The sequence below is a fragment of the Symphalangus syndactylus genome, chromosome 3 (genome assembly GCF_028878055.3).
Source record: "Symphalangus syndactylus isolate Jambi chromosome 3, NHGRI_mSymSyn1-v2.1_pri, whole genome shotgun sequence".
Classification (NCBI taxonomy): Eukaryota; Metazoa; Chordata; class Mammalia; order Primates; family Hylobatidae; genus Symphalangus; species Symphalangus syndactylus.
The window spans coordinates 124361924-124389404 of NC_072425.2; the positions used below are offsets into that span (position 1 = coordinate 124361924).

General features: G+C 36.5%; 1 protein-coding gene across 4 annotated transcripts in view; it reads right to left on the reverse strand.

Annotated features, from left to right (window-relative positions):
• The window catches only part of ALKBH8 (alkB homolog 8, tRNA methyltransferase), a 73503-nt gene that overhangs the window by 23027 nt on the left and 22995 nt on the right, over positions 1-27481 (reverse strand). For all 4 annotated transcript variants that reach the window (XM_063636480.1, XM_055272977.2, XM_063636477.1 and 1 more), the window contains exons 8-10: positions 14622-14728; positions 7789-7940; positions 5053-5309 (exon numbers count right to left, since the gene is read on the reverse strand). In XM_063636480.1, coding sequence (XP_063492550.1) covers positions 5053-5309; positions 7789-7940; positions 14622-14728 — 516 coding nt within the window. The remainder of the gene's footprint in view (positions 1-5052; positions 5310-7788; positions 7941-14621; positions 14729-27481) is intronic.

Genomic DNA, 27481 nt, shown 5'->3' on the forward strand with positions numbered 1-27481 from the left:
GGGAACCCTGACATACTGTTGGTGGGAATGTAAATTAGGACAGCCACTAGGGAAAACAGTATGGAAGCTTCACAAAAATATTAAAAATAGAACTACCATACTATCCAGCCATCCTACTGCTAGGTATATATCCAAAGAAAATGAAATCAGCAGGTCAAAGAGATATCTGCACTCCCATGTTTATTGCAACATTATATACAATAGCCAAGATATGGAATAAATCTAAATATCCATCAATGGATGAATACAGTAACATGGTATATATACACAATGGAATACTATTTGGCTATAACAAAGAAGAAAATCCTGCCATTTATAACAATATGGATAAACCTGGAGGACACTAGGTTAAGTGAAATAAGCCAGACACAGAAGGCAAGTATTGCATGATCTCACTCATACTTGGAATCCAAAAATGTTGACTTCATAGAACAAGAGTAGAACAGTAGCTACCAGGGACTGAGACAGCTGAGGGGTGAGAAGCTGGGGAGATGTTGATCAAAAGATACAAAATCTCAGTTAGGGGGAATAAATTCCAGAGATCTACTGTACAACATGGTGACTGTAGTTAACAACAATGTATTGTATTCTTGAAAAATGCTAAGAGAATGGATGGTAAATGTTCTCCCCACAAAATGGTAACTTTGTGAGGTAATGCATATGTTAATTTGCTAGATTTTGTCAATCCACAATGCATATATACTTCAAAACATCATATCATATACAATAAATACATATAATTTCATCTGTCCTTTAAAAACATTTTTAATAACTTTAATTTAAAAATAAGATAGAGAAAAAGTACTGTATTATAAAATTCAGAAACATTTTAAGATTATATGTCAGAATGAAAATAAGTGAGATAAATGAGTTATCAAATTATTGCACATTCATTATTACATAAAACATTAATAGGAAAAACATTAGAAGGATATTCATCACAATAAGGTGATAGGATTATGCAAATACCTCTCTTTTCATCAATTTTCTGAATGATGGTTATGTATGTATGTATGTATGTATTTTTAGGCTCAAAGTCTCACTCTGTCATCCAGGCTGAAATGCAGTGTGCAATTATGGTTCACCACAGCCCTGAACTCCTGCCTCAGTCTCCCAGACAGCTGAGACTACAGGTGTTGGGAACAGGCCCCCCAAAATCTGGCCATAAACTGGCCCCAAAACTGGCCATAAACAAAATCTCTGCAGCACTGTGACATGTTCATGATGGCATAATGCCCATGCTGGAAGGTTGTGGGTTTACCGGAATGAGGGCAAGGAACACCTGGCCCACCCAGGGCGGAAAACTTCTTAAAGGCGTTCTTAAACCACAAACAATAGCATGAGCGATCTGTGCTTTAAGGGCATGTTCCTGCTGCAGATAACTAGCTAGACCCACCCCTTTATTTCGGCCCATCCCTTCGTTTCCCATAAGGGATACTTTTAGTTAATCCCGTTTCCCATAAGGGATACCTTTAGTTAATCCCGTTTCCCATAAGGGACACTTTTAGTTATTCGAATACCTATAGAAACAATGCTAATGACCGGCTTGCTGTTAATAAATACGTGGGTAAATCTCTGTTTGGGGCTCTCAGCTCTGAAGGCTGTGAGACCCCTGATTTCCCACTTCACACCTCTATATTTCTGTGTGTGTGTCTTTAATTCCTCTTGTGCCGCTGGGTTAGGGTCTCCCTGACCGAGCTGGTCTCGGCAACAGGCATGCACCACCATGCCTAGATACTTTTTTTGTTTTTTAGGAGATGTGATCTTGATATGTTGCCCAGCCTGGTCTTGAACTCCCGGCCTCAAGCGATCCTCCCTCATCACTGGGATTATAGGCATAAGCCACTGTACCCTGCTGGTTATATTTTTTGTTTTGTTTTGTTTTTTTGAGACGGAGTCTCGCTCTTATTGCCCAGGCTAGAGTGCAATGGTGGGTTCTTGGCTCACTGCTACCTCCACCTCCCAGGCTCAAGTGATTCTCCTGCCTTAGCCTCCCAAGTAGCTAGGATTACAGGCATGCGTCATCATGCCCAGCTAATTTTGTATTTTTAGTAGAGATGGGGTTTCTCCATGTTGATCAGGCTGGTCTCGAACTCCCAACCTCAGGTGATCTGTCCACCTCGGCCTCCCTAAATGCTGGTATTATAGGCATAAGCCACTGTGCCCGGCCTATTATTTTTATTTTTAAAAATATACAACATTTTAAAAACTATTAAGAAAATATGCAATTATAGGAAAATTAGACTGGTAATATACAGTTTAAAGTGCAGAGAAATAAACAGAGGCAGTAAAGTACAGTGAAAAGAGCATACTACAGGTTGAATATCCCTTATTTCAAATGCTTGGGACCAGAAGTGTTTTAGATTTCAGAATTTTTTGGATTTTGGAATATCTGCAGAATACATACTGGTTGAGAGTCCCTAATCCAAAAATCCAAAATCTGAAATCCTCCAATGAACATTTCCTTTGAGCGTCATGTTGCTACTCAAAAAGTTTCAGATTTTGTAGCATTCGAGATTTCAAATTTTCATATTAGGGATGCTCAACCCATGAACTCTGAATTTGAATTCTGGTTTCAGCAATAACTAGCTGAATAACCTAGGAGAGCTACTTACAATCTCAAAGCCTCTGTTTCCTCACCTAAAAAATAAAGAGAAAAATACCTATTTATCAGGGTTAGTATGAGCATCCAATGAAATGATCTATACTAAATATTTAATTAACCATTGAAGTGCTATGCAAATGTTAGTTATTATAATATAAAGAATAAGGAGTACCCTGGATTCTACATAAAAAGAGAAATCTAGATCCTAAAGGTAATTTTATCCTGTGGTAAGTCCCACCCATTTTAAGGTTGTCACATTCCTTCAAGGCTGCCAAACACAGCACTGTATATATTTTGATTTTCATGTAAGAAGCTGAAGGTAAATTCACAGGTTTGCTCCTCACCATTCAACAAACCACTAATTAGTAAGCTTCTACCACGTGCCAAGTACTGTTTGCCTGGAAATCAGGCAATGAAGTAAGCTCCGGGGAACAACAGACAGGAAAGAATTATGTACAGACTGCTGCTGATAAACTGAGTGAGTGTACTTATGATTTTCTAATCCTTCCAAATATATTCCCTCTGGAATCAGCTGCATATTGTGCTCGTTTCCTGTTTATCAAGAAATCATTCTTCTCAATTGCAACATAATAATGTTATCACTATGACTAAATCAGTGTATTTGATTTCGACCTAGTTTCACTGTCACAAATGATACCTGACTAGATAAAACCATGGATTATCAACAAGAAAGTGCAAAAGCAGAGCCTACTGAGAAACATTTTTGGACATATCTTTAGATTAAAACACTAGAAAATATCACCTCGTTTTGAACTGTGGTTTGTTGTGATTTTAAGTGACACATCAACGATCTATTTCCTCTTCAACATGAACAAACTTAACTCACTAGGCCTTATTCTTTATAAATTAAAATTTAATTGTAAACATGGTAACAATATATGAATAGCAATGTCTTATCGTGATGAAAGGCTATTCTTTTATCTGCCTCTTAATGTACAAACTCTACATTTCCTAAGCTGCAATACAACCAGTCCTCTGAATCTATGAGTTGCACATCCAGGGATTCAAGCAACCCCAGGTCAAAATGCTAAAAAAATAAAAATTCCATCTTTACTGAATATGTATAGACTTTTTTCTTGTCATTAGTCCCTAAGCAATACAGTCTAACAACTATTTAGATAGCATTTACATTGTATTACATAAGTAATCTATAGATAATTTTAAATATACAGGAGGATATGTATAGGTTATATGCAAATACTACATAATTTTGTATCAGAGACTTGAGCTTCTGCAGATTTTGGTATCCACAGGGTCCCGGAACTAACTTCCCACAGATACCAAGGGACTAATATACTTATTTTGATGTATTCTTTGTACTTCCTCAGTAGAATCCTAGGTGATTGTAACTAGAGGCATTTGAGATGTATGGCCCTACAAAGAACAGCCACTGTTGCTCATATAGGGGTGATAAAAATGTAATCTCTTAGAATAATGGTATATCACTTTTCTCTTTTATGCTAAATCTTTTATGATCATTAAATATGCCTTTTATTTATTATTTGATTTGGCTTCAATTTTATATACCAAGGGACAACTGTAGTAACTTTCTTCATGTAGGTGCACAATATCTAGGATGGAGTAAAAATAAAGATGAGAAGTAATCTGACATACTCCAATAACCCAGGAATGTCGGCTGCTCTCGTCCTTTTTACCCTTACTCTCATCCTAAATCCCCTAATCTAGAGAAAGGGAAGCTCCAGTCCTCACAGAGCAATGTTAAAAAATGATTACTTACAACAATACACTAAAACAAGAACATCCTACTTCTTAGCACGGCAGAAAAAAAATGGCTCATAGAAAAAAATAGTAACTGAAAACAGACACTCTGGAATCAGACAGAAATGGGTTCAAATTCTGGGTCTAGCACTGTAACCTTGGTCCAGTTTTTAATCTATTTGAGACTTCCTTTCCTTAACAGTAAGATACCAATAAATAGAAAATATTTTTCTACTATGAATAAAGTTTGGAGTAGAAGACATAGGTTCAAGTTCCAGTTATGTCCCCTACTTATATGACATCAGGAAATTAATATGATCACTGTGAGCCCCAATTTCTTTATTTACAAAAGATGGATGAAAATATCAGCTTTATCTTCTTCATACTTAGGGGGATCCAAGCCAAAAAATGATTTCTATAAAAAACCTTTCTAATCTGTAAAGAGTTTTATAACTATAAGATAGTTTTACTGATAAAATAATATGGTAGAAAGCAAAATCTAAAGGGAGAAAAAATTATATAATGATGGTGTGCCCATAAATTCCTAGAGGAATAAGAAAGAATGGGGAAGTGTTCATTAATTTTCAATCTGTTGGTTATAACTTTCTGGCAATGATCTAAAAAAACAGGATTATATCATGAGGAAGAAAGATGATGATAACCACTGCAAATTAAGCAAAAAGAAAGTCAAAAGCAACATTACTTGCCATATATAACTCCTTACTGATGCCAAGATACTTTCCATTACCACATCCAATATCAGCCACTATTGAACCACTTGGCAAAGCCTTCAAAAACTCCACAATGTGCGGCCAAGGGGTATGTCTTGTGCTGCTGAAGTGCCCAGCAATCTCTTCATAAACTTGATGGACATACTCTTGCTCCAGCCGTGAGGCTTCTTTATCACTGCCTGGAAATGAGGGGGGAGTCTCTTTCCTCTGGCTATCACAGACCAACGGGTAACCTTAATGAAAAACAAAGCAATACACACCTTTCCTTTTTATCAGAATAACTCACAAGGTATCAAGTTGTCTTAAATGAAAAAAAAAATCAATGCAAATTTGGTGGGTAGACAGACTCTGATTTATCCGTTAAAAGAAAAAGTTCTTCCCTAATAAGTCTACTGAGGACTGCTTGAGCCTGGGGGGCCAAGGCTGCAGTGAGCCATGATTGTGCTATTGCACTCCAGCATGGGTGACAGAGCAAGACCGTCTTTAAAAAAAAGACAAAAAAAAAAATACCTAGTGTTGGTGAGGATAAGAAGAGAAGGGAGCTCTTGCACATTGTTGGTGGGAATGTAAATTAGAACAGTCATTATGAAAACCAGTACAGAGGTTCTTCAAAAAATCAGAAACAGGGGACTACCTGCCTTCTGGCCCCCTCTCACACAGAACCCACTTCAGGTTCAATCCCCTCTCGTATCAAGAGCTGTTCTGTCACTCAATAAAACCCTTCTCTGCCTTGCTCAAAAAAAAAAAATTAGAAATCAGTACTATCTTATAAACCAGTAATCCCAGTATGGGGTATATATCCTAAGAAAATGAAATTAGTACATGACTATAGTTAATAATAATGTACTGTATTCTTGAAAATCACTATGAGAATAAATTCTTTTTTTTTTTTTTTTTTTGAGACAGAGTCTCACTCTGTTGGCCAGGCTGGAGTGCAGTGGCACGATATCAGCTCACTGCAAACTCCACCTCCCGGGTTCAAGTGATTCTCCTGGCTCAGCCTCCTGAGTAGCTGGGATTACAGGCATGTGCCACCAAGCCTGGCCAATTTTTGTATTTTTAGTAGAGACAGGGTTTCACCATGTTGGCCAGGCTGGTCTCGAACTCCTGACCTCAGATAATCTGCCCACCTCAGCCTCCCAAAGTGCTGGGATTACAGGTGTGAGCCACCGCGCCCAGCCACGAATAAATTTTTAAGTGTTCTCATCACAAAAAAGTATAAGTATGTGAGGTAATACATGTTAATTAGCTCAATTGAGCCATTCCACAATATATACGTATTTTAAAACATCATGTTGTACATGATAAACATTTATAATTTGGGGGGTTTTCTGTTGCTGTTTTTTTGTTTTGAGACAGGGTCTTGCTCTGTCACCCAGGCTGCAGTGCAAGTGGCACGATCATAGCTCACTGCAGCCTTGAACTCCTAAGCTCACACAATCCTTCCACGTCAGCTTTCCTAGTAGGTAGGACTACAGGAACATACCACCATGCCTGTCTAAATTTTGATTTTCTTTTTTTGCAGACAGGGGGTCTTGCTATGTTGTCCAAGCTGATTTTGAACTCCTGGCCTCAAGCAATTCTCTTGCCTCAGCCTCCCAAAGTGCTGGGATTACAGGCATGAGCCACTGTGCCGGCCACAATTATTATTTGTCTTTAAAAAAAAAAAATCTGTAAACTGAATCCCCAATAACAGCTTCTTACATTTAATAAATGCCCATGACAAATATTTGCATAAGAAAAGTAGCTTGTCTCTCCAACTACACTTTAAGTTCCTTAAGAACAGGAGCCATGCTTTATTTTTCTATACCATGTAACTCACTATCTGCAATGTTCAATATTCATCAAATAATAAACATTTTAAATTTAACTTTTAAAATTTTAAGGCTTCAAGGACACTTTTAGTAAAATAAAAAGTTCTTTTAAGCTTCACTAACATCAAGATATAAAATACAGAAATTTCAAGTTTTCTAAAAGGATAACATTTTGTAGCTATAATAAGAGATTTTAATTAAATGTTTTTAAGATTATGACTAAATCCAAAAGCTATTGGTAGATACCACCCATAATTAAAACCCCCAAGATATAAAAAGGATTTTATTATCATTATCATTACAAAATATTATTTACAAAATGAAAGAGGTAACTGTTAATTGAGTCAAAGAAATCCAGAACATGATGTACTTGTATAGACAATTCAAAATAGCATCCTCTTGACAAGTTTTTGAGCAGTTTTTATTCCCTTCTGAGTTTTCAAATTGACTAAAACTAAACTATTGCTTTTCTCCCTAGAGTTATGTACTATAGAACAATTTGCCATCTCCAACTTCCCTGTTGGATTAATAAGATATAATTTAGAAACTTGACAAACCATTCCCAACAATACCCACTTTTAAACAAGTAATATTTTATTGCCCTTCAATTGCAGCACTCTTAACTGTTACTTCAATAAGTAAAATATTTATTGGGCACCCAGCTCAAGTACTAAGTTTGGAAAAAATAAAAATGATAAGATGCAGACCCTGCCTTCAAAGAATGTAAACTCTAATGAAGGTGGTTAAGAAATGTGCATGAAAGTGCAATACAAGGCAAAATACAGGAAATGCCATTAGAGAGATTCAGAAAACGCTCTCCTAGGTGTTGATGGGACCTTAAAGGACTTTTATATTAAACTGACTCCATTTTACAGAAGAGATAAGAGTTTATACTTACTACAGTTACAAGGTGTTTGCCTCACTTTCCTAAATGTAAATGATGTTCGTAATCCCCTCTTGCTTAAAGTTAAGTCTCCAACATCACTGGTGATAATTCCACTTTTATGACTCTCAGATGCTTGAACAGTATCAAATTTTCTGCATGTGATTCTAAAAACAACAGTCAAAAAAATTTACTTAACATTGTATTAATAAAAATATTTCAGACCTTTAAAAATGTTAAGTGAATAGAGAAAATCTAGAAGAATTTATTACAAGTATCTATTGGATTCTCTGAATTGTTAGACATTGTGGAAAAACAAAGAAATAAACGTATTTAAGGAAATTATCTTCAAGACAATAATATTAAAAGAATGTACAACAAATTATTCCATGGGAAAATAAAATAAATAATTAACACCAATTCTAAAAAAAAAAAACAAAAAAGAATAGATGATGCCAAGAAGAAACAAATTGATGGTAAATTTAAATTCATTATCAGTAATATATTAAATGTAAAAGTATTAAAAACTCCAATTAAAGAACAAAGATTACTGGTGGATTTTTAAAAATTAAAAACAACTACATGGTAATTACAAGTCCACAGTTTGGGACTATTACAAACAAAGCTTCTGTGAACATTCTTATACACATCATTTTTGGATATATAGTTTTATTACTCTTGGGTAAATACCTAGAAGTCAAATTGGTGGGTTTTAACAGGTAATAAGGAGTGAAATTGGTGGGTCATAAGGTAAGAAACTTCTAATTTTCCAAGGTAGTTGTAAAATGTTACACTCCATCCAGCAATATATGAGAGAGTTCCAGGCTGGTTAACATTCTTACCAACACTTGGTATTTTCTGAGTTTTAAATTTTAGCCATTTTAGTGAGTGGCATGTGGTATGAAATTGTGGTTTTAAGTTTTTATTTATCTAATGACTAATGATGTTATACATCTTTTCATGTGCTTACTAGACACGCATATATCATTTTTTGATAAAGGATCTGTCCAACTCTTTTGCGCAATTCCTTGTTAGATACAGATAGATAAAGATATAGATGTAAACATAAATAAATAGCAGGTATTTTCTCCCCATGTGTGGCTGCCTTCTCATTTTCTCAATGGTATCTTTAGATGAGCAGAAGTTTTTAATTTTGATGAGTTCTAATTTATTATTCCTTAAAAGTGTGTTATGAAATCTCTCTTTAAAAAAACTTCGGCTACCTCAAGGTTACAAAATTATAAAGTTTCTTTTAGACCATTTTATACTTTTTGCTTTCACATCTAAATCTATGATCTACCTCAAATTAATTTTTTGTGAATGGTATGAGATAGATTCAGGTTCATTTTATTTCCACATGGATATTCAGTTGTTCCAGCACCATCTGATGAAAAATTTCCTTTCCACATTTAATTACATTGGTACCTTTGGCAAAAATCAACTGACCTTATATGTGTGGAGCTATCTCTGGACTATATTCTGTCCTCCTGATCTATCTGTCTATCTGTACAACAATACTATTTTGATTATATAGCCATATAGTAAGTCTTAAAAATCAGGCAGAATAAATCCCCTAACATTGTTTCAAGATTGTTTTGACAATCACATTTCCTTATAAATTTTAGAATTGGTTTGTCGATTTTGACAAAAAAAAAAGAAAAGCCTTCTGGAGTTTTCATTGGTATTACATTGTCTCCATAGATTTTGGGGACAACTGATATATTAACCATATTATGTTTCCTAGGGATAGCAATAATTTTCCTAGAATTTTCAGTCTATGTGTGTTGCATATCTTTTAAAAACTTATTCCTAAGACTCAGATCTGCTTGATTTACTCTAGGCAAGGTTATCTCTCTATGGAAGAGGGCTTCATATTCACAGGGAATGTACTAATCCTGAAGGATCTCAGCAAATTATACAAAATTATAATTTTTTACTTAAGTTGTTGATACCTCTTTACTATAATAACAGCCAGGTGATCTAGAAAGAGAAATGTCGACCTAAAATGGATTTGATCTTAAAATGAAAAATATAATGTATTTCAATTCTCAACTTTCATTTTGTCATTGTTATATTTCACTCCATGTGTTGTAAGAAACAGAATTCTCAGGCTAATTGCTTTTTAAACAACACCCCAATAAATTAATTCTGAGTATTGGAAAGGAAATACTTATGAGTCTTGATGCTATTTTAAATAGCATTTTTATTTCATCTTCTAAAAATTAATTTCTAAATATTGACCTTGTATGCCACTAAATTCACTTATTAGTTCTAGAACTTGTTTTGTAGATTCTCTAGGATTTTCTACATCCACAATAATGTAATCTACACATAAAGAATTTTACTCCTTCCTTTCAAATATTTATGATTTTTAATTCTTTTTCTTGACTTCTCATACTGGCTAAGATATCCAGTATAGCATTAAATAGAAGGAGTATGAGCGGACATCCCCGACTTGTTCAATATCTTTGGAAAAAACGTTCAAACGAATACCACTAAGTATGATGTCAGCTGTGGGTTTTTCATAAACACCCTTTATTGCAATGAAGAAGTTCCCTTCTTGTCCTAGTTTGCTGGGCTTTTATCATGAATGGGTATTAAATTTTGTCAAATATACTTTTTGCATCAGTCAAGATGATTATGCTTTTTCTCCTTTATTCCTTTAACGTGATGAATTACATTGATTTTTGAAATGCTAAACCAACTCTGAAATACTGGCATAAACTCCGCTAGGTTATATTTTCTTTTTATATATATTGCAGGATTTGACTTTCTAATGTTGTTATGGATTTTCTCATCTCTGTTATGAGACATGTTGGTTTGTAATTTTCTTTTATTTAATGTCTTTCACATGTTTTGGTGTCAAGGGTAATTAATGCCAGCCTCATAAAACAAAGTAGGAGAATGGCTTTATTATTATTATACTTTAAGTTTCAGGGTACATGTGCACAACGTGCAGGTGGCTCTTTTTAAAAAGCTTGTCCTAAAGGCAATTTTGTAGAGGCAAAAAAAAGCAATCATTGCCCAAATTTACATTACTTTTGTTCTAACAGCTATAAATGATTAAAACTATGGTAGTGAACAAAGTCAAGATATTTTAGAGGAATAAGTATTTTGAAGCTCTTGTTAGCAAGCTAATTCCTCTTTTGAAGAGTAAGTCATTCTCTATTATGGCTCTTTTAAATCAATTACTTCACTTGCCTAAAGTTACACTTTAGGCAAAGGCTAAGGAGCTCCTAACTGCTTTTCCAACAATCTCAAATGTTTAAGAACAGGTAATCCATATGTTAAAGTAATGATTTATTTAATTAAATATTGCTAAACATCTTTTTCCCCCTGCACTCAAATTATAATCAAATTGGGATAATATTCAATAAGAATATAAAAAGAGTTTTATAGATTTAAAAAATAGTTCAATATAATAGAAGAGACATCTCAAGGTAGTAGGAAACAATACAGACTTTAAAAGTTAAGATAAGGAACAAATTATTTCAAGTTTATGTAGTCAGGAAAGCTTGATAAATTATGAAGGAAGTAAAAGAGCTATATGTTAACAGATACAGGGCTGGCAAAGGTGTGAAGGTTAGAAGGCACAGCATAAGAGAAAAGGGAGCAAACAAATTTAGCCATAGTATCATTGGTAAGAGCACAGATTCTGAAACCAGACTGCCTGGCTTCTGATCCTGGCTCTGCGACTTACTGCTTTGTGACTTTGTACAAGTTACTTAACTTGTTTATGCTCCAATTTCCTTCAAAAATAAGGACAAAACCATGGAACAAACTTCCCACTATCATTGTGTAAATTAAATGAGTTAATATATGTAAAGTTTTTAGAACAATGCCTGGCACAAGGAAAATGCTCCAGAAATAATTTAAAAGGAGCATTCACATTATCTCATGAAATAATGCTTCCTGGGGCCAGTCAGATGGCATAAATAAATGAAACAGGTGAACGTGTTTAGAAATATATTGTTTATCATAGGATTAATCTTCATTTCAAAAAAGCAGAGTGCTCTGTGCCATTTTTCTTGAAACATACATTCTCATTCAGGCTAGCTTTCCATCACCTACTTTTCTTTTTTTTTTTTGATATGGATCTTGCTCTGTCACCCAGGCTGGAGTGCAGTGATGCGATCTTGGCTCACTGCAACCTCTGCCTCCCGGGTTCAAGTGATTCTCCTGCCTCAGTCTCCCAAGTAGCTGGGACTACAAGCACATGCCACTATGCCTGGCTAATTTTTGTATTTTTAGTAGAGATGGGGTTTCACCATTTTGGCCAGTCTGGTCTCGGACTCCTGACCTGTGATCCACCTGCTCTGGCCTCCCAAAGTGCTAGGATTACAGGCGTGAGCCACCACACCCGGCCCTGTCTCTTACTTTTAATATAGACATGAGTTCAAGAAATACTCAATTTTCATGTAACTCTAAGATAAAAATAGTATAAGCACAGTGCTAAATGACAACTGATGCTCAGCCTTAGATCAGGGAGTAACAGAAAGGGGAAGGAACAGTAGAGAACTAAAGAAGTAGGCCCCCACCTAAAGAATGCTAGTGATACATAGTTTCAGGTACTGCTGCCAAGCAATACTAAGGTTCAATGTTGTCAGATCTTCTCAATTTTTAAGAGAAGCTGAAAATTCAAATTTTTATATGAAAACTCCTGATTTTTATATGTACAAAACTGAAAAAAACAAACTGCCACCATATGGACAACTATTGCATCAGCCAAATAGAAAACACCTGACTGTTAAGTTTACCCCTATGCTGCTGGTCTTCCACCTTTGATTTCAGGTATGACGGCTAGAATAGTAAATTTGAACTTTAACAAATTAAAGTTATATTGAGGTATCTGGAATTAAAATTACAGGGCAGTGTTAACTTTTTTCAATCCAAGTCCCTCTACAATGCTTTCTAGTGCTTTTGTTTCTTCAGCATTGAAATCAAAAAGTTTTATCAAGGCTTATTTCCTGTTATTTATACATGTTTTAAGTGTATTAAATATGCTTTTCCAATCTATTCTCCTTTCCACCCAAAGATTCTGATAAACATCTCAATGGTTGATGTATCATTTGTTATCTCTCTCTCTCTCTCTCTCTCTTTCTTGCCTCTGGTCTCTTTGCCTCCCTTCCTCCCTCTCTCCCCCATTTCCCTATCTCTCTCTCTTCCACACACACACACACACACACACACACACACACACACACACACACACACAGACATTACAGGCAATGTGTATCAATGGCAGCCTTCAAAAATAATACTGAGGGTTTTTTTTCCCTAAAAATACTGTAAAGAATTCTGATTCCAGAGCAAGCATTAAAAGTAAATATTACCTATAATCTAACTTTCCAGAGACAACTCTATTAACATTTAATAGCACAACATGCTTTCAGTAAGACAATAATGTGATCAAATGTTGTTTTAGGAAAATTAACCTGTACCATTAACAGAATAGATTAAAATATTTTCACAATATATCGATGAAAAGTAATTTCTTATTTCGTATTTGCTGTAGTAATATTATTACTCTTAAGAAGTTTAAACATTAGTGATAGCGAAAATGCTTGAACCCAGAAAAGAAAATGTCATTATTCTCAGAATTCTAAGACCTGAAATTAATGGATCACATCATCATTTTTTTTTCATTTTAAGTGCAAATATTTTAATGGCCATGAAAAAAATCACATAAATTTAAGCCCCAGTGCACAAAATCAGGTCATCATTTTTTAATGGCTCACATTTAGGATGGGTTATAAATTCATTTACATGTTCATTTCCTTGAGTTTTTATAGAAATATGTCAGCTAAAATCTCCAAGCAGAACAGAATAAATAAGTACAGAACTCAGCAGTATTATAAGGGACAATATATGTAAATTGCAGCAGTGTAATGGTCTCTCCTCAAAAGGCTAGAGATGTATCCCTAACAGAAGCACATACTAATTTCTTTAGATTTTGATTAAACCAAACAAACTCAAATTGCAAAACATTCTATAACACAACTGGCCTCCTCAAAAGAGTCAATGTCATTAAAAGCAACGGAAAGTTGAGAAACTGTTTCAAATAAAAGACGAAACAGAATTGACAAGACTTAAACATAATGTGGGATCATAGACTGAATCCTGGATCAGAAAGAGTGCTTCAAGCACTATAACATATAACTAGCAATATTTGAATATGGGTTGTAGAAGAGTATAATAAGAGTATTTTATCAGTGTTGGATTTCCTGAATTTGAGCACTGCACTGTGGTTTTATAGAACAGAGGTTGGCCACCTTTTTCTGTAAGGGCCAGAGAGTGAACATTTTAGGCACTGAGGGCCACATATAGCCTCTGTCAAATATTCTTCATTGTTTTTTTGTCTTACAACCTTTAAAAATGTAAAAACCATTCTTAGCTCAAGAGCTGTACAAAAACAGCCTGAGAGCTGAATGTGGCCCACTAGCCATAGCTTGCCAATCCCTGCCAATGTCCTTGTTCTTAGGAAATACACAGTGAAGCATGGAAGAATAAGCCATGATGTCTATAACTTACTCTAAAATGATTCAGTAAAAATAATCATAACTTATGTGAGACAGAAATAAGAAAGTCCCAAATATTCAAAATTAGTAAATGCAGGTGAAAGGTGAAGGGAGTTCACTGTACTACGCTTGCAAGTTTACTATAAATTAAAAATTTTTTCCAAGTAAAAAGGTAATATTTAACAAAAACAAAACTAGATAGATGACTCTAGGAGTTTTGAACCCAGAAGTCTCAATCTGCAGGCACAGGGCATGGTCCCCATGGCTCAGACATAGAAGAATGAAAAGTCTCATAAAGTAAAAAGAATCCTGTTATATTTCAATACATACCCATGGGTCCAAAGGTATCTAGATTCGCCTGTCATTACCAGCAAACTCCGACGAGGCAACATAACTGGCACTGCAATACCATCTGGGTGCTTAAAATCCATGACAATCTTGAAGCAAAGATAAAAGCATAAAGATCAATCCAAAACTTCATATACTCCAAGGATAAGAATGATTAATAGAGTTTGGCTATTTTTCTAGGCTAACAGAGATTAAAACATAATAATGCTTATTATGAGAACAGTGGTTCTCAAACTTTACATGAGAATCAACTGAATGACCAAAAAAAAAAGATATTTCAGGCCGAGCACGGTGGCTCACGCCTGTAATCCCAGCAGTCTGGGAGGCCGAGGCGGGTGGATCACGAGGTCAGGAGATCAAGACCATCCTGGATAACACAGTGAAACCCCGTCTCTACTAAAAATACAAAAAATTAGCCGGGCGTGGTGGCAGGCGCCTGTAGTCCCAGCTGCTAGGGAGGCTGAGGCAGGAGAATGGTGTGAACCCAGGAGGTGGAGCTTGCAGTGAGCCAAGACTGTGCCACTGTACTCCAGCCTGGGCGACAGAGTGAGACTCTATCTCAAAAAAAAAAAAAAAAAAAAAGGTATTTCATCCACAGAGACTCAGAATCACTAGGTCTGAAGTAAGGCTCAGAAATCTACATGTCTAATAATCACCCCAAGAAATTATGAAGCAGGTAGTCTCAGGATCACACCATAGAAAACAGCAGAGTAGAGGTCAAACGCAGGGACTCTGGAGCTGAAACACTCATATCCTGACTCTTCCATTTATTAACCACGTGACACAGGACAAGCCATTTAACCCCACTCTGCTTCTCAACTCTTACAGTATTTTACATAAATTATATAGACAATTATAAAGATAATCACAATAACTGGCATATAGTATAATAAACACAAAAAAGCTATTGTTTTTATTATTAATATAATATTAATATTAATAATCCAAGAAGAAATAACTATTAAATGCACATTCTCATATAATCCATTAGATTATATGAGATTTTGCACCTTTAAAGTAATATAACATACTAGAATTAGAGGCTGATTAATAAAGAGACAATCAAAAAAAAAAAAGGAACATTTTCAGCAACTTTTCCTAAGTTATGCTCAAATATTATTCTGAATAGCAACCTATAAGGATAAAATATCTAAGAAAATGCTTGTGTCCTAGGAACCCATCAAAAACCAAAGACTTCAGTCTAAAAATAGCAGCAGCTGACAAATATGAATTAAAAAGGCTTACTACAGGGCTGCAAACTATTCTTTTAAGTGAACAAATCGATCCATTTGAAAAATAGATATGACAACCAACTGTAAGTGGGATGAAAAGAATTTAGCATAGTACCTTCCTTAAAGGTAACCCTGCACAGTACCCGGTACAAAGTAAGCATTCCATAAATGTTAGCTACTATTACTATTAATAGTAATATTGGATCAAATGAGATAATACACATGAAAATTCTCTGTAAACTATAAAAAAGTATACAGAGCTAAAGTAGTTTTCTTCCTTTCTAACCTATCCTTCCAATCTAAGTATGGAAAATAAAGTAAGGTGATAGAGTTTAATTTTCTAACAGTTATCTGTTCCAAATGTCTACATATAATTTCATATACTCATACCCTGAAAGCATTTGAAACACCGGAGATTAATTCTAAAATTTTTAGAGATGAAGTGTATTGATACCTGCAACTTTCTTAAAATGTACACATAAAAGATGGACCAATAAACAGATAGAGGGATGAGAAGATGGTTATTTAGTAAAACAAGTATATTAAAATTTTAATTGTAGAATCTAGGTAGTAGATATATAAGTATTTACTGTATAATTCTTCAACTTTTCTGTATGAAAATATTCATAATTTCTGGGCATGGTGGCTCATGCCTGTAATCCCAGCACTTTGGGAGGCAGAGGTGGTCAGATCACTTGAGGTCAGGAGTTTGAGACCAGCCTGGCCAACATGGAGAAACCCTGTCTTCACTAAAATTACAAAAAATTAGCCAGGCATAGTGGTGGGCACCTGTAATCCCAGCTACTCGGGAGGCTGAGGCAGGGGAACTGCTTGAACCTGGGAGGCAGAGGTTGCAGTGAGCTGAGTTCACGCCACTGCACTCCAGCCTGGGCAACAGAGCAAGACACTGTCTCACAAAAAAAAAAAAAAAAAAAAAAAAAAAAATTCATAATAAATTGTTGGGGGGAAATGGGAAAACCACAGTGGCCTCTTTTTAAACCAATTTATACAGGTTTCAATTTTCTTAATAGAAGCCAAGGCCCACACCTAGGAAAGAATAATAAGCATATTTATTATTACAGACAATTATCTGTGACTTAAAGGAAATCCATGTCCAGATACCCAGATGAAAACCATCATGATGAGAAACTATACTAGAAGACTAGACTCTAATTCGTTCAACAAATATTTATTAATCATTGGGTGAGATATCAAAGGCTACAACAGTGAAGAGAGACAAGCTCTATATCCACCTGGAAGTTACACTTTTTGGATAATATTCAACATGTTTTACAAAGGCACAATACATATGTATTTGTGAAATTCAAACTTATTCCCTCCCATCAACAGACAATAATGATTTTCAAATAGGAAAATTTCAGCTTAAACAAATGATTAGAACTCACAAGATATATATGAACATGATAGTAATTAATTTTGAAACACTTGTCCTGGCATACACAAGCCAAGTTTCAAGGAGGAAAAATACACAACCAAATAAGCTAAATGTTTTTCTTTTTCTGTATCAAATTGACCATTCCTCATCTTTTTTTTTTTTTTTCCAATAGGTTTTTGGGGAAGAGGTGGTGTTTGGTTACATGGATCAGTTCTTTAGTGGTGATTTCTGAGATTTTGGTGCACCCATCTCCCAAGCAGTGTCCATGGGACCCAACGTGTAGTCTTTTATCCCCCACCACCCCTACCCTTTCCCCCAAGTCCCCAAAGTCTAATGTATCATTCTTATGCCTTTGTATCCTCATAGCTTAGCTCCCACTTATGAATGAGAACATACAATGTTTGGTTTTTCCATTCCTGAGTTATTTCACTTAGAATAATGGTCTCCAATTCCATCCAGGTTGCTGTGAATGCCATTATTTTGTTCCTTTTTATGGCTGAGTACACATTTTCTTTATCCACTCGTTGATTGATGGGCATTTGGGCTGGTTCCACATTTTTGCAATTGCAAATGGTGCTGCTATAAACACGTGTGCAATTATCTTTTTTGTACAATAACTTCTTTTCCTCTGGGTAGATACCTAGGAGTGGGACTGCTGGATCAAATGGCAGATCTACTTTTAGTTCTTCAAGGAATGTCCACAAGGAATGTACTAGTTTACATTCTGACCAACAGTGTAAATGTGTTCCTTTTTTTACCACATCCCTGCTAACATCTTTTTTTTTTTTTTAATTTTTTTATTATGGCCATTGTCCCAGGAGTTAAGGTGGCATTGCATTGTGGTTGTGATTTGCATTTCCCTGATAATTAGTGATGTTGAGCATTTTTTCACATGCTTGTTGGTCACTTGTATATTTTCTTTTAAGAATTGTCTATTCATGTCCTTAGCCCATTTTTTGATGGGATTGTTTGTTTTTTTCTTACTGATTGAAATTCTTAACTTTATCTTTGAACTTGTGTTAAATGAAATCTGATGTAACAATGCAGCATGGGCTTAAGCAAGGAGATACACACAATATGCTTGTCCACAGGTCCTTGAGGCCCATTTGGGTAATGTGTCCACAATGTCCCACGAACACAGAAAGTGTGAGAGTTCACCGAGATTCAGAGTACACAGTAAGCACTTTATGTCTACCACTGAGTGAGTGGGGGTACACTGACAGCCTAGAGGGTCCGTCAGAACTTGCTTCAAATGTAGAAAGAAGATAATGGTGTTCTAAGAAACACAAGCAATCAAGTGTTAAATTAAATTTAGCCTAAAGTTAGTTGCCTCCTTGTAAGTTCAGCCTAAAGGTTTCTTCATACATAGTGAACTGTAATCTAACTGGATGTCTAAACAGACTGCTACCTACTATTTTACCAGTCACTGAGTTTCACACAATAAAGGTGGCCATCTGTTCAAACCATGTCCAAATAAGGCAAACGCCAAGCTGTAACTAATCCAGGTGCGTCTGTACGTCACTTCTGTTTTCTATATGTCACTTTACTTTTTCTGTCCATAAATTCTCACTCGGCAGCACTGGAGTCTCTCTGAACCTATTCTGGTTCGGGGCACTGCCCGATTTATGAATCATTCATTGCGCAATTAAACTCGATTAAATTTAACTTGTCTAAAGTTTTTCTTTTAACACAAGGAACCCCACCATCATATCCTTTCTTATTCATGTTACTTCCCTGTGTTAGCCAACCGCTTAACAGTGAAAATGATGATGTAGAAGAACACGGAATGACAGGACAACCTGAAGGCTGAAAGAAAGAGCTCAGAGTAGTGGATTAATGCAATAAGCCAAATGAAAGTTGATCACTTATTGTGATATAATAGTATAAACAAAGGTCTAAAACCAGAGGAAGCACCAACTCCCCCCAGTCCCATTTTTCTCCACTGAACACTGCATGACTTGAGGGTGAGGTGGATCATCTTGAATGTAGGGATTGTCTCACTGCTGAGGGGACCCCGAATGAAAGGTTCCAGCAGTGTTGTAAACTCAGCGGTCAGGGGAAGGGTGAGGGGGGAGGACTAGGAATTGAAAAGTAGCTAGTACTAAGTCAGAGTAAGGAAAATGTCTTTGAGTTTCCCAACTCCCTCCTCCATGAAAAGGCCTCGGCAGAGGTGCCTGAAGCGGACCTCAGCCAAAGACCTCAGATAAAGAGTTCGAGGAATGAAGGTGTCTAGGCTAGGAATGCAAATAGGCATAAGAGCATAACCAGCCAGGGAGGTTTGACCCCTTCATTACAACTCCACTTAGACTGTAATGCACTGGCTGTGCATCAAGTCTACTATGGGGAGGGCAGCTTTCCCCCGTGAGGCCACCAGGTAAAACCTTTGTCATCACCTATGGTGAGGCCTGAAAAATCACATAGGGTTTCAGCCTGGAGCGAGACTCCTGAAAATTCATAATTCCATTTCCTTCCAGTCCTTCTAGAAGATAGACAATGTTAGCAGAAGGTGCACAAATCAAGAAGTGAAACAAAAATGGTTATTGTTGGGTTAGTTTTGTGCAGTGTTTCCACTATTCTGGTAAAAATGATCACAAATGAATGTACAAGTACAAAATACAAATTGTTTAAGTTTGGTGATTCCCAATAGCAAAGACATGGAATCAATGTAAATGCCCATCCATGATAGACCAGAACAAGAAAATGTGGTACATATACACCATGGAATACTATGCAGCCATAAAAAGGAATGAGATCATGTCCTTTGCAGGGACACAGATGGAGTTGGAAGCCACTATCTTCAGCAAACTAACACAGGAAAAGAAAACCAAACACCACAGGTTCTCACTTATAAGTGGTACCTGAATGATGAGAACACATGGACACACTGAGGGGAACGTCACACATTGGGGCCTGTTGGAGGGGGTGATGGGGGATGGGAGAGCATCAGGAAGAATAGCTAATAGATGCTGGGCTTAATACCTAGGTGATGGGATGATCTGTGCAGCAAACCACCATGGAACATGTTTACATATGTAACAAACCTGCACATGTACCCCTGAACTTAAAATAAAAGTTGAAGACAAAAAAGAAAAAGTTTGGTGATTCCATATGAGTTACATGTTCTTACATTTGCATTTAAAACTAGTGTCACACAATATGAAGACAAATGGTAAAATTCATGCCAATAAATCAAAATTTAGATTTCTTTACACTGATGGCACTAAATAGAAAATAAAAACCACTTTGACAAGATGAGAAATACCTCAGAAGGAAAAGCTTTATACTTTAGTGCCTTTCTGGTCCATTTTCCTATGTTTTGAATAAGGAGTCTACGTTTTCATTTGGAATTGGGCCCCACAATTTAGATAGCCGGCCTTGGAAGTTCTGCATTTTTTTTAATGTTGTCAATCTATTTTATGACTACAAGACACAAAAACACAATTTCTTCATATGCTTACAAAACCCCCATCTTGATCAGATAAATATTCGCTCCTATTTTATTACAGATTTTCTGCTATTTTTTTATACATTTTATCCTTTTTATCTCTGAAACTTATTTTGGCATATAATTTGACAGTATAGTTTTTTTAAATTTAGATATAATTTTGCTTATAAAATTAAATGTAGACTTCCTATGAAAATTAAATTTTTCCTACAACATTCCATCATCAAAATAAAGTATTTTCAGTATCATCATATTTAAAGTATCTGTACTTTAAATGCTTGTTAAAAGACCACAAAACAAAAAGGCTTTAAAAAAATGTTCAATCAATAAAGTTCCCCTGAAACTGCTGAATCATTCTGCCATGTGAAAATTTTGCTCCACAGGAGCTTTTTCCAATTATTCTTTTTGTTTTTACCTATTTTCTGAGGCAGCAGAGTCAATAAAGATCAAGTGCCCAGCAAGCTTATAGGGCATGACTGAGGATAATGTTCAGTCCTAAGCAAACAAAACCCTTAGACATTCTCATACAACTTTCACACATCCAAAATACAATAGAACAAAAATGCCAGATACAGTTATCAATCTATCAACCAAGAAAAGTTAACATCCATAACAGAAAAGCACATGAAGGAATAAACAGATCTCCATGTTGGCTAAATAGGATAAAGAAGAATATACTGCTACTGGGAACACTTCTGAGAAAGAAGACAAATTTAATCCTGATCCTTAATGGTTAGAAAGAGGCCGAGATGATGAACCTTTTTAGAGAAATCCCTAAAGAATAGCTGGACAAGTGACAATATGATGTGAAAAACGATGTGTGATTCATAGAGAATGATAAAAGCTAAGAAGGTAGAACTTACTATATTTAACTAGAGAAAATATTTCATAGCTGAAAGTCCACCTGTTTCCCACAGTCTACCAAACAGAAATATTCTATAGTTGTGCTAACAATTTCATTTGACCCAAATGAAGTAAGAGTTTCCTTTTTATTTTAAATAGCAAAGAGGAAATTCCACAAAAGGTGATACCCCCAGAAGTACGCTTTGCTAAGCTGAAGAGTAATTGGAAGAAAAGCTTGCTGGTATTTTCCAGGGCAGAGGAATTGACAGTAATTTTGCCCTGGAGACACCTTGGAGACTAATGGCTGATGCTAGTGACCTTTAAACCTTCTACCTATGCCATATGGCCTCCTCCTTTAGAACAGGTTAAAATCAAGGCCCACTGGCTAGATGTGGTGGCTCACGCCTGTAATCCCAGCAGTTTGGGAGGCCTAGACGGGCAGATTACTTGAGGTCAGGAGTTCAAGACCAGCCTGGCCAACATGGTGAAATCTCGTCTCTACTAAAAATACAAAAAATGGCCGGCCTGGTGGCGGGTGCCTGTAGTCCCAGCTACTTGGGAGGCTGAGGCAAGAGAATCGCTTGAACCCAGGAAGTGGAAGTTGCAGTGAGCCAAGATCACACCATTGCACTCCAGACTGGGCAACAGAGCAAGACTCCACCAAAAAAAAAAAAAAATCAAGGCCCACCACAAACCTGTTTCCCTTCCCTGATTCCTACTGGTAAGGGATGTTTAAAAAACAAAACAACATCAAAAAGAAAAACAGAAAACCCCCACATACAGGAAACTTAAATCCATTGGCTAAATTTCTTTTTTTTTTTGAGACGGAGTCTCGCTCTTTCACCCAGGCTGGAGTGCAGTGGCGCAATCTCGGCTCACTGCAGGCTCCGCCCCCCGGGATTCACGCCATTCTCCTACCTCAGCCTCCCGCGTAGCTGGGACTACAGGCGCCTATTTCTTGAAAGTTAGAATCCCCAAATTACAAAGTCTTAGGAAGCTCGAAGGAAAAGTGGCAATGTCACCAACTTATCCTATAATCAACATACAGGACCTCCCATTTGAAAGTGACTAAAAGAAAACAAGTTCTATTCCCTTTTTCTGCAGCCAGCGGCAATTTCATAAAGTACAAGCCTCAATAATCTGGTCATGAGAGGAGAAAAACTGCACACATTAGCACAGGATGGTGCCCTATGGCATCAAAGAGTGGGCGCTGAAGTGTTACGGGCAGCAGCTAAATACCACTGTGGTCCAAAGGCAGTTATTTCTCATTGCTACTGAGAGAAAATGAGAGGCAGAACATCGTTTGATGCTTCTGGTGTAGAAGCTTTCCTAGTTGATCAGGTACCATGCACACATTTAGGGTATACATCTAGGAATGTGCCTGCAGTACTGCATATGTGAAATACGCAAAATTAGATCCAGCAAAAATTTAAAAAGAAAACACCACAAAAAAATCTATTGTATAGCAAAAGTCGGCAAATTCCACCTTTCAAATACAACCCTGACTTCCAAAACTAGGCCTCAGCTGCTGAACAAATAGATTCTGCCCTCTCTTACTCTTCACCCCCAAATACAGATGGCTTTGAACTGTTTTGTCTAGCTAAGCTCAAGTGTAATGTAAAATAAAAATAAAAGGCATCTTTTTGGCTAACGGTCTAGACATACTGTCAAATGGCACAATAGAGAACAAAATATATGTTGCATAACTGGAAAATCAGCTAAAAAAGAAAATGCTAAATTGGAGACACTTTAGCCACCATTGCACATCCAATATTATAAATGCTTAGCTTAAATGCCTAACAGATAATATATTATGTTGATGTGTTTACACTGAGACCACTTGCTTTGAATTCTCACTTATCATACTGTGGCTTCATTTATTTGCTTCATTTGTTTGCAGGAACTATGAAGTGAAATCCACCAACATTCAAAAATGGGCTCACAAACCACTTCAATAAAATTAAGTTTTACTTTACATAGGAAAAGGTTATAGAGGTAATAAAATATTTTAGCTTAAAAATATTTTAAATTGTATCTTGTTTACTTGTTACAGTCTGTCTAGTACATTATATTCAACAAATATTTTTGAATGAATGAATGAATTCATCATAAATAATGTATTTTTACAAATAGAGTGGTGTATATTTTATATTTGGACAGAAGACTTCCTAAATTCTATTTGTTTATTTTCTGGGCTTTCCTCCCTAAGCAAAGTAAACCATCAGATTCACAAAGAACCAAAATGAGACAGCTAGAGTAATAAGAACAACAGTCATGGGTATATCTATTCCTGAGGCCCTAGATTGCTCCCCATGAGGAAAAGTTCACTTAATATAGCATCTACCACAGTCTGTAGCACAGAAGAGTTAGCTGTTGGCGGTAATGATCATGGCAATGGTAGTGCTGATGGTCAAAGGAGTAGAAGCCATAGTAGCTACTATTCATATTACTAACTGTGTATCAACTCCTGATGACAATTAAAATGCAAGTATTACATGTCAACTTCAATTTAAGACAGAAAGCACTGAAATTGTCTCCATGGTCAATTAAAAGTTACTAATAAGGATAAGCTAAAACCCAAGTCCCCCAACTAGTCCAGTGTTTAATTCAGCCCTGGTACAAACATCCCAGGATCTGAAACCAATATACATAGACTTTAACTTCTTCAGTTTCTAGTATTGCTCTGGAATATTTAATTGAATGATGAATAGAACTGCCATTGGGGGCCTATATTAATTTCCATTTATTCTTTGTCTTAAAGAATAAATCTAAAGTCCAACTGCCCTTGGAGTTGATACTACACAGCTTTAGTATTTCAGCATTTTCTAACTCAATGGCATAAAATCTAGCCAAACAACAAAATCACCTGTGAGCTTTCTATAAATATAGAAAGCCAGCCTTCATATCAGACATTCTGAATCAGAATAAGACACAGTACCTGCTCTGGAAAAAGATAGCCTAGTTTCCTAAGGGAAAGAGAAAAAAATCACAGGGACCTCAAATATTCAATTCAGCAAAAAAAAAAAGAAATAGGCTATGAAACAAAGATGCTTACCATGTTTAAAGATATATATGCTAAGCTTGAACACTTCAGCAGGGAACAGAAATGATAAAAAAGAGACCCTGTAGATATAAAGAAAAACCAGACATTCTAAAACAGAAAAATGCCATAACTGAAATTAGGATATCAATGAATGAGCTTAACAGCACATTAACACAGCAAAATAAAGAATTAGTGACAGAAGAAACCATTTGGAGTAAAGCATGGAGAGACAAAAGATAGAAAACACAGAAGACAGGATAAGTAAAATAAAAAATGTAGAAAAAAGGTAAATGAAGAAAGAATGGGGCAGGGGCAAAATCTACAGAGGCAATGACTAAGCATTTTCCAAAATTGATGGAAAAACTCAATCTACAGATTCAAGAAACCTGGTAATTCCCAAGCAGAATAAACAAGCCCATCAAAATAAGCAGAATAAGCAGGATCATAAAAATAAAACAAAAGATAAAATAAAGAAAATCTTAAAAGAACTTAGAGAAATAATCAAAAGTCACCCTCAAATGTAACAAGAGCAATAACATAAGCCACAAAAAAGTAGATGAAATCTTTGGTGCATGAGGAAAAATTAGTGCATGAGGAAACTTGTGGGAAGGATGGATATATTCATTATCTTGAGTGTGGTGAAGGTTTCATGAGCTTTTATTAAGTATGTGCAGCGCTTGGTAGGTCAATTACATCTCCACAAAGCAGTTTTTAACAGAAAACATGGGATGCAATAAAGTAGTACTTAAAAGCAAAATTTATAATCATAGAAATACATGTCAAGAATATTTGACACCAGCCAGGTGCAGTAGCTCATGCCTGTCATCCCAGCACCTTGGGATGCCAAGGTAGGGCAGACTGCTTAAGCCCAGGAATTCAAGACCAGCTTGGGCAACATGGCGAAACCCCGTCTCTACAAAAAATACAAAAATTAGCTGGGCATGGTAGCTCGCGCCTGCAGTCCCTGCTACTAGGATGGCTAAGGTGGGAGGGTCGCTTGAGACTGGGAGGTCGAGGATGCAGTGAGCCATAAGTGTGCCATTGCACTCCAGCCTGGGCAACAGAGTAAGACCCTGTCTCAAAAAAAAAAAAAAAAGGGGGGAGTATTTGCCATGTTCTGAATGTTCTAATGACAGTGGGGTCATTAACCAGAGCAGGAAACCCAGAAAGAAGAAAGATTTTGTTCTGTATGGGAGAATGACAGTGGACGGTGAATGGCTGAAAACAAAGATGATGAGCTTTGATTTAGACAAGTTAAAAATCCCTTTTAGAATGTTGGATATAGGCCAAGGTGGGTGGATCACAAGGTCAGGAGTTCAAGACCAGCCTGGCCAAGATGGTGAAACCCTGTCTCTACTAAAAATACAAAAATTAGCCATGCGTGGTGGTGGACGCCTGTAATACCAGCTGCTCGGAAGGCTGAGGCAGAGAATCGCTTGAACCCAAGGCAGAGGTTGCAATGAGCCAAGATCGCACCACTGCACTCCAGCCTGGACAACAGAGCGAGACTTCATCTCAAAAAAAAAAAAAAAGAAGAATGTTAGATATTCAGGTCTAATATCTGAGGGGAAAAAAAATCAAGGTGGAAGGTATTTCTGTATCCCCTAGAATGCCCAGGACAATGCTGGTCACATAAGTAAAAGTTCTTTTAACCAACATCCATTTAACCAACCAACATGCTCCATTCCTTCTATAATGCGTACCCATGCCCTGAATATTTGTTGAAGATAGACAACTCTCCAATATGTTCATGCACTTCTATTCTCACCAGTAGAGCTATATGCTTAACAAATCAAATTGTGTATGTTCCCAAATCACTGTGCCAGTTACCCTTATCATTGCAATTATTTTATTATAATTTAATATTACATAAATGAATGAAAATTAACTGAGAAAAGATAGCATTTTTCTATAGAAGCCAAGTTGAATATTGTAGAATGACTCAGTAAAGGCAAAAAATAAATATAATGTTCCAATAAATGTGAAAATTTGATTATAAAATATTGGAAACAGGCCAGGCGCGGTGGCTCACAATTGTAATCCCAGCACTTTGGGAGGCCGAGGCGGGTGGATCACGAGGTCAGGAGATCGAGATCACGGTGAAACCCCGTCTCTACTAAAAACACGAAAAATTAGCCAGACGTGGTGGCGGGCGCCTGTAGTCCCAGCTACTCAGAGAGGCTGAGGCAGGAGAATGGCGTGAACCCGGGAGGCGGAGCTTGCAGTGAGCCGAGATCGCGCCACTGCACTCCAGCCTGGGTGACAGAGCGAGACTCCGTCTCAAAAAAATAAAATAAAATAAATAAAATAAAATAAATAAAATAAAATAAAATAAAATAAAATATTGGAAACAAAAACATCAAAATGTAAAACCCTGCACTCAGATAGTTTCATGTCTTTAAACGTTTGCTTCACTTTAAAGAAATGAAATTGGGGCTGGGCGCGGTGGCTCAAGCCTGTAATCCCAGCACTTTGGGAGGCCGAGGAGGGCAGATCACCTGAGGTCAGGAGTTCGAGACCAACCTGACCAACATGGAGAAACCCTGTCTCTACTAAAAATACAAAATTAGCCAGGTGTGGTGGCACGTGCCTGTAATCCCAGCTACTTGGGAGGCTGAGGCAGGAGAATCGCTTGAACCCGGGAGGCCGAGGTTGCAGTGAGCCGAGATTGCGCCATTGCACTTCAGCCTGGGCAACAAGAGCGAGACTCCGTCTCAAAAAAAAAAAGAAATGAAATGAAATTGGAAAGACAAAGCAGACTGTGGCCCCTCACAGATGCAAAGATCTTGGCCCCACAACAAAATATTGTTGAGTGAATTTATATGTGTTAAAATGTCTGCAGTATGTATGTATCTTTTATTATGATTATTCCCTAATTTAAGT